This window comes from Haliaeetus leucocephalus, unplaced genomic scaffold (assembly GCF_000737465.1).
Source record: "Haliaeetus leucocephalus isolate CR32 unplaced genomic scaffold, Haliaeetus_leucocephalus-4.0 Scaffold0, whole genome shotgun sequence".
Taxonomy (NCBI): Eukaryota; Metazoa; Chordata; class Aves; order Accipitriformes; family Accipitridae; genus Haliaeetus; species Haliaeetus leucocephalus.
In genome coordinates, this window is record NW_010972436.1 from 24873066 (window position 1) to 24887611 (window position 14546).

The 14546-nt window shown below is 48.2% G+C and overlaps 1 protein-coding gene across 1 annotated transcript in view; it reads left to right on the forward strand.

Annotated features, from left to right (window-relative positions):
* The window catches only part of LOC104827837 (mitogen-activated protein kinase kinase kinase 3-like), a 58734-nt gene extending 47170 nt beyond the window's left edge, over window positions 1-11564 (forward strand). Inside the window, exons 9-16 of the mRNA XM_010561105.1 lie at window positions 1395-1462; window positions 3420-3512; window positions 4529-4723; window positions 5587-5735; window positions 6329-6460; window positions 9137-9266; window positions 9884-10061; window positions 11336-11564. Of these exons, the coding sequence (XP_010559407.1) occupies window positions 1395-1462; window positions 3420-3512; window positions 4529-4723; window positions 5587-5735; window positions 6329-6460; window positions 9137-9266; window positions 9884-10061; window positions 11336-11564 (1174 nt within the window). The remainder of the gene's footprint in view (window positions 1-1394; window positions 1463-3419; window positions 3513-4528; window positions 4724-5586; window positions 5736-6328; window positions 6461-9136; window positions 9267-9883; window positions 10062-11335) is intronic.
* Window positions 11565-14546: the final 2982 nt, after the last annotated feature.

Here is a 14546-nt window from a genome sequence, read left to right on the forward strand (position 1 = left end):
TTTTTTTCCCCCCCGCCCCAAAATTTTTTTTTTTCCCCCCCCCCCCCCCGTTGTGTTTGCCATACAGCATCGAGGCTGTGTTCCAGCAGGTCTGCGTTGTGTTGATTTGATTGTGTAGCGTGCTTTGGGTTTGCAGCTCTGTGTGCTTTGGATCTGTCTCAGCATCGAGGTCCGTTTCCTTTTTGTGGCTTTTAATAATTTCCTGTAATGTATTTGCTCATTGTTGCTGCTGTATCGAAGCTGGATTCCTTGTGCTCCCAGGCTCTATGCCCCAGCTTTGCTTTTGCATAGACTTTGCTAGGAAGAACAGAAGGAGCATGGCGTGATTGTAACACTTGATTGTGAACTGAGAGAAGAGTGTTAGGTATGGTTGCGAGAGGGTAGTGTGGATTGATTTCACATACAAAGAAGCAGGCAGCTGTTGTCAGTCATGGGGTTTAGGAGCTGGAAAAGGCAGGAGGAGGGCTGTGTTCTTCAAAGGCAGAAAGAGGAGTAAGTATGACTATTCCTGCAAAGATGTAGCTGAGCCCTTGCAGCCAATTGCTTGAGACGGCATTAGCCTCAAGAGGGCACAGCTAGTCACCAGGCATCGTGACAAGTCTGATGCTAAGAAATAACACAACAAATTCGTCTTTGCTGTAGCAAACCTGCTGTGATCAGCTTTGACATGAGTAGATTTCAGAGCACTTTACAAAGCAGATTTCTACTACTATGGGCATTTTGTTAAAAGGGAGAGTGGAAAAGCAACCTGTGCAGATCACCCTGTTGGCCTTTACAGAGGCTGGGGTGAAATTAGGATTGCTGAGATCCCCTTGCAGTGCTTTATCATCCTCTCAATGTAGTTTAAAGACCTTGAGCCTTGAAGCACCAGTCCTGCACTCTCCCTCCTGGTCTTCCGTGAAGGTGCGTGTGCCCAGTTGTGGTACAGACCTTCCTGTGTGAGGAAGGTGGGGGATGAAGTTGCAGAGAAGGGGAGACCCGTATGAAGGACTCCAGTGTGTACATCTGCAGCAACTCAGCAATGTTCATAGAAAGCAGAGTTGCACGGTTGAAAGCTTGACCTTGAGGGAAGAGACATCTGCAGCCCTCCTTTCGTGCCATCTTGTGCATAGGTGCTATGGTCTTTGGCTGCTTATTTTCAGCCTGGTGACTGTGTTTTTTGCAGCATCGCTTTTGTTTGCCACAGGAACAAGCTGTGATCCAGCAAAAAACCAATCTTCATTCTTGTGCAGGTTGAGGATGGCAGCTCAGTTGGGTAGACTGGGCTGATCAGTGATCAGTGCATCTTGCAGTGTAGCCTGTCCTTTCTGCTTGTAATCCCTTCCTAATTCATTCCATAGCCTTTCTGATATAATAAAGTGTATCTTTTTTTTTTTTTTTTCATCTCTTTGCAGCCCTCCCTTTACCCAAACCCCTGTTCCTGGAAGGAAGACCCATCCCAAAGACAGTCTTGATTGCATGGGTAAGCACTCTTGGAGGTTTGTAGTTGCTTAAAAGTATGAAAAACATGTAGTAAAGAGACTGGATAAAGGCTATTAGAGGGATGGTACTGCATGAAAAGTAATTAAAAACAATCAATCAAGCAAACCAGCTCCATTTCTTAGTTTACACTTCAAAAATGACCCTGCAATGATCAAACATGAATGTTTCCTAAAATCAAAAGACCCAGAGCATGAAACACAGGCAGGGCTGATCTTGTCATCATTAACCCTTCTTGGCTCTGTAGTAATAGTGGTAGCACTGAAGAACCTTTGGGCCTGGTTTGGGAATCAATTTACAGCAACAACAGTCCAAACTGGGTAGCAAGAGCCCTGAAGTAAATGGATGCAAGCAAGTAAAGCTGTTTGAAAGATCAGAGTTGAGTTCTGTGTTGGAAGAAGTTGCTGAGGGGGCCTTGCTCTTGTATTTGGAGACAACTGCGAGGTTCTGCCAAGCTGGAAACAGCTTTGTGGGATCACCTTTTGTCTCTGTTAGTACCCGTGAGCTGCACTTTCTGAATCCTGACTTCCTACATAGCAAAACCCAAGTCCCAAACTCTCTAGGGAGTTATACCTCTTCCACTTGCATTAATAATTGTCTGTAATACTGCAAATGCTGTTAGAGAAAGTGTATTGGTAACTTGCAAGGATCTTAGGTTACTGCTTAATCATTTATAAACATCCAGCTGGTTAAATCATGGAAACTCTGTAATATTGTAATGACTTTCACTATTAAAAATGAACAAATAGGAGTCAGCCTGTGGCATGATAACTCATTTCTGGCCTGAGGCAGGATTTCTAGATTGAACTGTAGACATGAAGCTGCAGTCACTCCACGTCACTGAAGGTTTTAATACATCCCTAGAGGTAGGGGAGGCATTTTGCTTTGAGACACCACTCTGCATCGTTGCTCACACGTGGCTTGCCGAGAACCTTTTGACCTGTCCTTGTTGCTTTTCTTGCTGACCGTATTTCAGCCATTATGCACTCCTCTTGCGCGCTGCTGTAATGGGGAAATCATGCTGAAGTGCAGCAGAGGCCAGGAACGGTCTCCAAGGAGCGGCTCCTGGCCCCAGGCTAAGACAAACAAACAATCAGAATGGACTGTGTCATTAGAGTTGGATGGAGGAAAAACAGGACGTGAAAGATGGGGGGGGGAAGTGACAGATATTTTAATCTCAAATTATTCGGTGCTACCAGCAATGGCTTTCTGTGCAGCATTTTTTTATTAAAAAAAAGTCGTTATCTCATATGTCCATCCATCTCTCTCATAATCTCGTGTCTAATCTAAACTCTGATGGTCTTTAATCCCTTCTGTATATTCCAACTCTCTTTCTAGCATTTAATCAAAGTAAATATAAAAGTTTGGAGCTCTGGGGTATAAATTTGTCTCTGTCTTTCGGAGGTCAGGAGCTGCATCTGAAACGAAAGAGGGGAGAGATTGTCCGGTGTTAGCCAAGTGCTGGATTTTTGCATTTCCCTGGAAATAGCTGTTATGAGAGCAGAGGTTTTGGAGTAAATGGATCTGGGCCCTGACCCTGCCTGGCAGTTCTGTTTCCACGCTAATTTTTGCATTTTCCATGTACAAATAAGATGTTTAGTGCTCTGTCTTGGAAACCAGTAGTCTATGTAGTCTATGTTAATCCCCTGCCTTGTATTTGAACAGTGTAGGCCAGGGTCCATAAAGTAAGCAGTTAAACCTCTTTGATTTAGGGGCACCAAGGCCAGTGAGTCTAGCCCTTATTTTCCACTAAGGAGTATGTCACTGGACAGATTTCGGAGTGAGCCTTGGGAAATATATGGTCATGTAAATGAACAGCTTGTCACTTTGTTCTTGCCTGTAATTCAGCATGAAGACCAGAATGCTTTCCCATAAGAAATGCTCTGGGCATTTGATACTGAGCTGATCTCAGAAACACGTGTCTTCTTCCCTCCTGTCAGATTTTGACATCCCGTTCTGCGAGAGGTTTGGTAAAGGTGGGACCTTCCCGAGGCAGTACCACCTCTCCCAAAGTCGCAAGGACTACAGTGACGGTAAGAAAATGACGGAGGGTAGGGGGGGAGGGAGGTGCTCAGTCCAAGGTCTCGATGGCTTGTGACAATGCCTAGGACTGGAGAGACTTGGGAAGGAGAGGTTTCTAATAAAAGGAGAACCACCAAGTAATTTGTGATTCACTTGTGTATTCTGAAGAGCATCCTCTGTAAGACCTTGTGGGTCTGGGTTTAGGAAGTGCTGAGCATCTACAGCATGTATGAAAGTCGGTGTTCAGCATCTCCTCTGCTTACACCTGTTTTAACTTCACCACATGGATGACTGGCATTTCTCACCCCTGGCAATATCAACCTTTCTGTTCCCCTAAATTGCTTGCTTTTGAGGATGCTTGTTTGTGACCTTTACAGCAGGTTTCTCACAGAGCTGTAGGAAATCCCCTAGCAATTTCAAGGTAGCAGTATCTGTTCACATCTCTGTTTTAAGCTGGTAAGCTCTGAGCTTCGGGGACCACTCCATCACCTTCTTGCTCCTCTTTCTTTCATTGTATGAGACTGCAAGTGGTGGGAGGCAAAACTGAATAAGAATCAAATTCCCATGGAAAAAAAATACTGAGGACATGCAGACAGCATATTGAGCCTTCCAGACTGAACTTCATCTCTCACTGATACCACCCTTGTGAAAGCAGTTATCACGAGATCTGGCACTGCTTGTGTGGTCATTTGTATCGTGGACTTAGGGGATGGCAGGGATAATTTGCAGAGTAAATCCCTGCCTGGTCAGAGTTTATATGTGATTAACAACCAACAAAACCCCTAATGTAATTAAACTGTTGCGTACCCACTGGAAACATCTGCATTAGATGTAATGCCTGCTGTTAACAACTCTTAAATTGAATTAAAAATGTTCCCAGGGCTTTGCTTCAGTTTCATTAAACTTATTTTGTTTAATTTGAAGAGGTGCATCACTGGATCTGGGAAGCAATGTAAGAAGGTGGTGATAGGTAGATCCAAGCTGGTGTGTGCATTCTTGCTATAACTCTTCCCCTTTTCTCCTGCAGGCCGGAGGACTTTCCCCAGGAGTTACTTCCCACAGGAGAACCTGTTTCAGCTTGTCCCTTCTAGCCGAACTAAGAGCTTTAATGGGGACAGCAAGCTCAGCACCTTGCAGTACGACGAGTACAGGCCCAAATGGTGGAACAATTGTGAAAAAGGTCTGCAGGTGTTCAGCACCTCCCCTACAAAAGCTAGGAACTGTAAGTGAATCAAAGCCACTAGTGTCTGAGGTCTCAGTACATCCAGGTCTTGACAGAAAATTATGTTACCATGACCTGCTGAGTTACTGGGTGTCAGTTAAGCTAACCATGTGTGAATGCACTTTGATTCCACCCCCAACATGAGGCTCACTGCGCTTACTTATGTCTCAATGAGGAAGACTTAATGCAACGCACAGTATCTTACCTTGGCCTTGAGCTGAGATCGTCTGTAGGGTCAGCTGGTGTTCATCACTTGCTGAGTGTGTTGGACTGTCAGTGTGCTCGTGCAGCAGAAGCTTCCAGGAGACTTGGGATGTGGGAGCGAATGCGTACAGAGGCTCTGTTCCTTGGCTTACATTGCTATCATCCCAGCACCCAAAGGTGGTGTTGCAGGCTGCTCTGGTATTGCAAGACTGCCCATGCTATAGAATTTGGTGCATTCTGGGCCTGTTTGGTAATGGATAACAACCTAGGAATGACCAGTGAGATAAAACTCTTTACTGGTCCCTGCCTGGGTTGCTGCTCTGCCATGCTGTATCCTAACCACTCCTACAGCGGAGGACAGAAAGTCCGACATTGGCTAAGAAGGCAGTTTTTGGAGGAAGGACTCTTAAAAAAATGTGACTTTTCTGGGACTTGTTTCTGCTTTATACTAATGTAGACTGGGAGACATCCCACACACACACCAGTAGCACTAGTGCAGTTAAAACTGGCTTGTTATGGTGCCCCTGGGGAGAGAGTGGCTCACTGCTGCCCTGGTGAGCTCATTATGAGCCTGATCAGCATTCTGTAGGCTCAGATGGACCCTGATGCTGAAGTCTTCCTGCTGTGCTCTTCTCTCAACCCTCTCCTCTCTTCTGTAGCCCTGCAGGCACCTGTGAACTGGAGGCTGGGGAAGCTGCTTGGAAGAGGAGCTTTTGGGGAAGTTTATCTCTGCTACGATGCTGACACTGGCCGGGAGCTGTCAGTAAAGCAGGTGCCTTTCGACCCAGACAGTCAAGAGACAAGTAAAGTGAGTACGAGGGCAGGACTGTGTTCTGCAGCACGTTGGGGAATTGTGGGCTGGAGGCTGAGGGTAGAGGTGGCAGAGGGGTCCGTGTCCCTGATGGAAGGCAGTGTCTGGAGACAGTATATGTTGTTTTCCCTCTTCGGAGTGGTCCTGAATGGCTTGTGGCACCAGTCAGCGTGCTCTGGTGACTTCTCTAGTTCCTTGGTCATGTTGTCCCGCTCTGTCTCAAGTATCATCTCTTGCAGGTCTGTCTGCTCTTCCTTAGTTTTGGCCTTGCTCCCTTCACCTTCTTCCCACTCTGGGTGCTGCATTAGTTTTGCTGGTGTCTTCATTCACATCTTTCCAGAAAAACTTGAACACAAGTAATAATAAGTAAACCTGTCTCAAAGCTAAGCCCTTGTGTATATCCTATCTGTCTTTCTCCTTACCTTTTTTCTTAGGGCAGCGCTTCTCATTTCTCAGCCTTATGTGGATGGTGTCCTAGTGGGCAGATTCACAAGTGCTATGAAAAGAGTGCTCAGCATCGAGCAGTATTTGGATAATATTCCCAACGTAACCATTCCCTTTTGTCATGAAGCATGTCTGTTCTGTTGCAGGAGGTGAATGCCTTAGAATGTGAGATTCAGCTGTTGAAGACTCTCCGTCATGACAGGATAGTGCAGTACTACGGGTGCTTGCGGGATCCTGAGGAGAAGAAACTGTCTATCTTTGTTGAATACATGCCAGGGGTAAGTGCGGTTCCTGCTAAAGATTGTCCTGAGTGACAGAAAACAGATTTAGACTGCCCTGGAGTTTGGTGAAATTTGGATCTGGAGTTAAACTGTTCAGCTGAGCTGCTCTATGAGCCAAACCAAAACAGTGGATGCATCCCTAAGGTTTGGGAAAGCTTAGGTTATGAGTCGGATGTCATGGTGAAGCCCCTGAACATGCCCAGGGTAAAATCAAAAGCCTCGAAGGCAGGTTTTAGGTTTGAATCTTGGAGCAGGGTGTGTTCACAGTCTGGAATCTGAACTTGGTGAATGTGGGACATGATCCAGATCTGGCTCCAAACACTGTGGCCTGAGCCCATCCTTAAGTATTTATTGCAAATCCCTGCAGGAAAAGCTAATAGTACAACTGTCCACCCACAGCTGTCACCAATTATTTATGGCTTTCAGCACGTGTGTATTAAAAACAGTGTTACTCACTTGTAAGTCTTCTCTTGTTCAGGACAGAACTTTTTCTTGGTAGCATTATCCTCTTGTGCAGGAGTGGCTTCAGTTTGTGACTTTGCTGATGTAGGATGAGATAGCCCTGGGGAAAAAGAAGATCAGAAAGCTTTGAGAGAGTCTAAGAAGGGGCTGGAGAATGTAGGCAGATTAGCTGAACATCTCTTTCTCTGTTTGCGAGCATGTGAATTACATCAGCTATCTAGACGAAGTCATTGGTTGGTATAAACTACCATAACTCTATTTACATTGCCAGAGGATCTGTTCTCCTAAATCCTGCCTGTCCAGTTGGATTCATTCCCCAGAGTGTGGGAGAATAAACCCTTGTTCATACAGAATTTGTAAGGTCAGAAGGGACTATTAAGTCATCTGGTCGCAAATAATTTTGGTTATTAATAAACGTGCTAGAAGCTCTCCTAATGCATCTTGCACATGAGTAATCAGGTGGACTTCCATGCATTTGAGTCCCTTCCAAGCCCTGTCCTCCCTCTCTTCCTGTAGGCAGGCATCTTACTTTCAGGCCTTAACCAGGAGGCATGGACCCAGAGGAGTAAACTCCAGGAGTTTCAGCAGTCTCCTTGCTGCTTATTCTGCAGCGTGCCGATGTTTGTTAGCAGTCAGGAAACCAACATTTGATACTGGGGCAGTGTCCCGCAGGGCTGGAAGTTGAATATTTGTTTTTTTTAATGATAAACCAGAGCTCTGACCAAATACAGATTGACTTTCGTGCTGCAACAACGGCTCATTTCACAAAAGCAGCTCAGGGCTTTTGTTTCCAAGGCCAGTGGAAGTGAATGAGTTCCCAAACCTTGCAGGACAGCAGCTCTGCAATGCTGGGTCTGGCCAAGCTTCTGATTTAACACAGCCAACTTGGCAAAATTTTCATAGGGTCAAGCTTGGGTGCACCATTAGCCTGGTATTCTTATGATTGCCCCCATTAAAAGGCTGACTCTGTCTTCTCTGTGCTGCCCTGCCCATAAACTATTTTTTTTAATTTATGCTTGGAAAACAGAATGGTTTATTTGACCACAGGCCTTGAAGACCCTGTTTCCCCTTCTTGTTTGATGTCCCCCCCATCAGGGTGAGGGAGGCCAGGTTAGGAAGGGTTGTTTGGTTGTGGGTGAGGAAACATACCCTGCATACAAGTTCTATGAGGGGGTAATTTCAGAGCATCTCAAGCTACTTCAGCAGCAGTGTGAAAGGAAATGGAGAGGCCCATCCATAGGATCACCACCAGCCTCAAAAGAAGGCCAAAGCAGTAGCTGGGCAGAGCAACAGCAGAGGTGGGTGGATGTGGAAAAGCTGACACAGTTTGAGTGACTTGGAGCAGAACAGCCTGCTGTTTCCAGAACAGAAGGACTATGGCAATCTTGGATCAACCCCAGAGCTGCAGGACAGGCAGAAACAGGATGAGTTTCCCCTCCTGCTTTCCAGCTAATCTGAATACTGGAGGTAAAGCTGTGTGTGACCTCTCTGGACCCCAAATCTGCCTTTGGTTCACCCGTGCTAAAACCCAGCTCTGGCACAGTGAGGGACATCCATTTCCAAGTGGACAGAAAATATAGCTAAAACCAAGGGGGTCAACCTCTTGCAGATGATAGATGTCTGCACCCCTGCTTCCTTTCCTCTTTGATCAATAAAATCAAACCAGTAGGAGCCTGCATGCCTGGGTCAGAAATTCAGGTACTTGCAAATTGTCTACCCTGGGTTGTCTTGTTGAAGCAGTCCCATGTGGGGCTGAACATGTCCCTCAAGAGTCTGTCTGCCTCATGGCTCACTCCTTGCTGTGAGAAGTTGTGGGAGGAAGCTTCAGTGAAGACTGACTCATCAGCTTGGCCCTGAAGAACTAGTCGAGTTGATCCTCTCACTTGAGTTGTAACTCCTCATCAGTTTAGTCCTTCTCCATGAGCTATTGGTGACATCCAGCCACTAGAGGGGGAAAAAGATCTGTAATGTTGGCAGAAGGTAGCACTGCTACGCACCAGAGACCATACCTTTTTCTCCATGGGGATCTGGGACACTGAGGACAAGTCTTTGCTCCATTCAGCACTCAGTGGATTTTTATCTTGCTGTTTCTACAGCAGAGTGGGGGTTTTTGAGCTGGAAGGTAGAGTGGTCAGGAAAGTTTAAAAAGTCACTGTGACATGATGGTTCTGCTGGTCCTTACGGTTGGTGCGTGTTGTTTCTTTGCAACAGGGCTCAATAAAGGACCAGCTAAAAGCTTACGGTGCTCTGACCGAGAACGTCACACGGAAGTACACCAGGCAGATCCTGCAGGGAGTCTTCTACTTACACAGCAATATGATTGTCCACAGGGACATTAAAGGTGAATAGATAATACAGAGAAGCTTCTTGCTTGCTTGCATTTGTTCAACCCAACCTCCTCCCATCCCAATATAAATTCTTGTGCAAAACATAGTGCTGGGATCTGGTATTTAAAGTATTTTTGTCCCTGGCCTTCACCAGCTTGAACCATGAGAATTGAACAAGCAGCTGAAACCAAAATCTTGTGCTGTTTTTCTGCTTGGGAAGCCCAGATTAAGTATTCTTGAAAGGGATTATTGTTAACTGCCCTTACACATCTAAAAACCTGGTTGTAACATACCCAAGAACTGAGAGACCCTGGCATTCAGAGAGATCTGAGGCTCTGTTCTGCTGTCGGGGACGGGGGGGGGCGGATATGATCTGTCATCTCCCATTCACTGCTCACTTTTGGAAAACCTGCTGAGTGAGGAGATGCCGGTGGGAGTCAACCCTTAGGGAGAGCAGCTGCCTTAGGAGAAAGGGGTTTTACGTAATGCTGAGTCCAACCCCCACAAGGCCCTTTGGGCTCCCTCATGTCTGACTCTTTGCCTGTGCCCTTCCCGCTCTCCTCACTGTAGCCACTTCGATTCAGGTTACTGCTTCATCTCTTGGGGTTTTTGTTTTTGCTTTTCACCCCAGGTGCCAATATTTTGAGAGATTCTGCTGGAAATGTGAAACTTGGAGATTTTGGGGCCAGCAAACGCATCCAGACCATCTGCATGTCTGGGACTGGGATTAAATCTGTCACGGGAACACCGTACTGGATGAGCCCAGAAGTTATCAGTGGAGAGGGCTACGGAAGGAAAGCTGATGTGTGGTAAGGAATACAGTAGAAACCCCACCACTGCTGCTTAAACTGCACAATCCCATTGGGAAGTTGTAATGGGAGCAACAGCTAGTAGTTGGAAGACGGAGCAGTGCAAAGGATGGAAGTAGGAGCTAACTATTAGGATCAACTATGCAGATATCCAGAGAGAGCGTGTTGTAGCTGAAGGGCCCAAAACAGGAGCACTCAGAATCACAGCTTGCTTTTGGAAGCTCTTATCATGTGTGAGGGTCATGTGCAGCTCATCCCTGTAGCTGCTCTTCAGTACTGGAAAGCAGGTTGATAACAAAGTTTACTAAAAGAGCTGTTGAGTTTTGGTGGCCCTGATTTTAGGTTAGCTAAACTCAGCTCAGAGGCTCAGGGGGATCTTGTGTGGCCTCTCAAAATCTGCTGCTATATGTTTGCATACGGCTCAGGCATGAAGACAACCAAAATCATTGGCTGCTTGTGAATGTTTTGATTTGTGGAGGATGTCAGCTGGAGCCTGAAAGAGTTGAGATAACACTACTAATCCTCCCAATGAGGAGGAAGCACTGTCTTCGCAGTATGCTTTCCATTGGGTGCCCAAGCAAGTAGGGTCAACAAAAACTAGTCCCTCCAACAGAGCCCTGCTTGGGGGGGAAGCTAGGGAGTCCTTAGCAGGCAGCCATGTACCCTGCACCACCTGCTCTGGCTGATGAGAGGGAAATATGGTTCAGTTTTTTAGGAGCAACTATGAATGGAGGTGGCAGAGAGGGTCCCTGCTGAGATGAGAACTCCTCAGCAAGCACAGGGAAACCTCTCAGGCTCTTTGCTATTCATCTGACATGCTCCTTCTCAGATGCACGTCGGAGATGAAATTGGATGTAGGCAAACGTGGTTCAATCTGGCTCAGCTTCCTGGGGAACTACATGCTATTGCTGAAACTGTGGTGTCTAAACTTGTGCCTGAGTTTCCCTTGAGGGACCAATAAGGTCCTTCACACGCTTTCATGAAACTTGATATCTGCCAGTTAGTGTAGCCAGAAAAGCCACCAGCTTTAGGGCGAGGCTTGCAAGTTCACTCCAGCTCGTGGGAGTGGAGAGCCCAGCGCCAAGGACCCGTGTGAAGAGCGAGCTTCAGGGGGCCAAACATACCAGATGTGCGCCCATCTCTGGTGTGGGTTTGCTCCCTGCGTGGTCCGTTCAGGCAGGCGCAATCCTAGAGCCCATTAGACTTCAAATGCACAGCCGCCACTCCAGTCCCTTACCCGCTGTCTCACCCCTGTGTGCTTGGCGTTGTTGCAGGAGCGTGGCCTGCACCGTGGTGGAGATGTTAACGGAGAAGCCACCGTGGGCAGAGTTTGAAGCCATGGCGGCTATTTTTAAAATCGCCACCCAGCCCACCAACCCCCAGCTCCCTGACGGCGTCTCAAACTCCTGTCGCAACTTCCTCAAGCAGATCTTTGTGGAGGAGAAGCGGAGGCCAACGGCCGAGGACCTGCTGAGACACCCCTTCGTCAACTGCGGGCTCTGAGCCCCTGGCAGCGGGGATGGGGAAACGCCGGCGGGAGGGGGGTGGCCGCCAGACCCGCGGCCTTTTGCGCTCTGCGGTTCAGACCTCTGCCCTGGGCTGTCCTGGCAGTGGCTGCCGCAGACCCCGTCTTGCTCGTTGCTGCCTCGGCACCCGCCACATTGTTGGATTTCCCAGCTGCGCTCGGGACTGTTGGCGCCCGGAATTCGGAGCAAGGGATTTTCCCGGACTGCGCGGGTGCTGGCCTCGGACCAAGTAACCTCCTTGCCGCCAGCGATACCGGGGTTGTCTCCCCTTGCCATGTTACTTACCTCTTGGGGAAAGTGCAGCACATGGGATCTGTCCCCCTCCAGCACAACAGTGACGCTGGCAGCATCCCCGGGACCGGCGGAGGAATAAGATGCTCAGTGGCGACCACCACCTTTCGCAGGGGAACAGACAGGAGCTTCGGCCAAGCCAGAGGAGATGATCCTCAGACCACAGAGTTGGGGTGACCTGGGTGTCCCCGTTCACAGGGGACTGAACCCTCCTGGAGGTCGTGGGACCAGCCAGAGTCTCCAGCGGGGCAGCGTTTAATACTGTTCTGTGCCTTAAGCGGTTACAATCAAGGAGTGATGCTCGACTCGGCACAAAACACGGAGTCGGGTGCGATGATGCAGCAGCCGTGTTGACTTTGCCTTTGTGCGTGTGTGTGTGTGTGTGTGCACACGTGTGTGTGTGAGTCTTGGAAGAAGGGGGTCTTTTCGGGGTGCAGGAGGTCTCTGTGGGGTACACCCACGGACGGATGCCTGGGACCTCTGCCACGGGCCGTGCAGAAGGATGTTTAAATGCTGTCGATGCCTGCGGTGGGCAGGGCTGAGCACCAGCCAGTTCGTGCTGGGAACCATCAGGGTTCAGGTGGGAGCTGGAGGGGATCTTGGCGAGGGCGGCTCGCCGTAGAGCCGTAGCCCCGCTAACCCGTGCTCACGCCACTACGGTGGGGCTGGAGGAACGGCAAGGCGTCTTGGAAGTGGAGCTGCAGGAGGATCCCAGTGGGTCTCCGTAAAACCCAAGCGGGAGCCTAAAATTAGGCAGAGAGGACCGGTGCCTGTGGATCTGGGCTGCCGAGGGCTGGGTGCCTTCTCCTCCATGCCTCATGGGACCAGCCCTGGGTGCAGGGAAGGGGGACATCACCTCCATGGTGGTGCCTGAGAGAGCAGCTGCAGGACCATGAAGCCTCAGACCGGGAGAGCAGAGCTGCGTCCGTCGAGGGCAGCTGGAAGCAGATTTCTTTCCGCAGTATATTTGAAGTTGTAGGACAAAACGAGCCAGTTGAAAGCGGAGTTGGGCTACAGCTTCTTTGACCAGCTCTGCCCTGCTGGAAAACCTGGGCAGGGAGCATGCACAGAGTCCCTGGAAGCTAATTAATTAATTAATCAGATCTTGGTTGTTGTGGACAAATTAATTGCACCATCCCACCTCTCCCTTCACTGCTGCATTAGCTATTTCCACCCAGCTCAGCAAAGGGTTAAATAAGCAGTTCCTGGGAGGTTGCTGTCTTCAGGCCAGTGTGTCGAACACAGGTTTATTTTGATATTGTTTTTAATTGAAAATGAAAACTGTTGCTTGGACTGAAGAGGAAATTGAGAAATTGGTTGTTCGTGTGACTTCACACATCCTTGAATTCTTCCACGTGAAACAGATCAAGACTTTGCACCGCGGGTGTGGCGGTGGGAGCATTTCCTTGTCCACACCTCTGAAAAGAGAAGCAAAAATTCGAGTTATTTCAGTTTAAAAAAAAAACAAACAACAAAACAACACTGGTAGCGTTAGGGCAAATTAGAAGAAATAGCTAAAAGGATTCCCTATAAATTTGCCTGCAAAGCTGCGGAGGCCAGTTATTATCCAGGCTTGGGCTCCAGTGAAGCCGGGGGGCTGTGGCGGGACAGCACCAGGGGTTTGTGCCAGTCGACCACAGCGGTGATGGGCAGCCCTCCTCGGGGAGGGGGGTTAAAGTCGTCTCCTTTCTCCGAGGGGGGAATGAAGAATTTTATTCTGTGAATAGGACCAAATCCATCAATCTGTTCAGTAATATGGGATGGATGGAAAAAAATACAAGAAAAAAGAACGATCAGTGTTGGCTGGGAAGGGTTTTGTCAGAAGAGGGTAACAAAGTGTGTTTTCACCAAAGCTATAAAAAAAACCCAAAACCCAAACCCATTTTTAAGCTGTTTTCTCCTATTTCATTGAATATGTTTGGTTTTGATTTTCTCAGCCCTTCATTGATGGGTGGGTGTTTTCCTTCTTTCCAAAGCCTTGAGAGCAAAACGGGGTGCCCGGCCACTCTGGGTCTGGGCTGCCCCGAAACGCTCTCAGGGCCCTCAAACCACCCAAATTCTCCTGTGGATGGATGCGGCTCGTGTGTGCATGTGTGTGTGTGTGCACACGTGTGTGTGCACGTGTGCGTGTGTGCGACTCACTCCTCAGGTGCCTTTGCCTTTTTATTTTTTAAAACCCTCGCAGTGTTCCGATGTACAGAATGAAACTAGGAAAAGAGAATGTAATATTATGCCATGTAAAGTTGTTTTTTGGTTGTTTTGTTTTGTTTTTGAATTTTATTTTGCCTGTAGCAGGCCCCGTGGCTTTCCCTGTGCGCCGCATCGTCATGTATCCATCGAGAAATGATTTTCTCTGGTGGGGGGGAAGCCGGAGGGGGACATCGCCTGTCCCCTGCACACCAGTATAGTCCTTTCCTAGTGGGGCTGCCTGGCGTGACCGTGACCATGACCATGACCATCCCGGGTGGCAGTGGGGCTGGGGGGGGGAGGGGGTGACAAGGCAGGGGTGGAGCTGATGGTTGGTGGGGTTTGCTCGAAATAATGAATCTGTGCAGTTCTTGGACCCTGCGGCTCTGCGTGTCCCTTTGTCCTGGCGTCCCGCTTTGTTCAAATGCCCCGAATGCATGGGTTTTTATATTCCTTTTAAATTTATTTAATTTTAATTTTT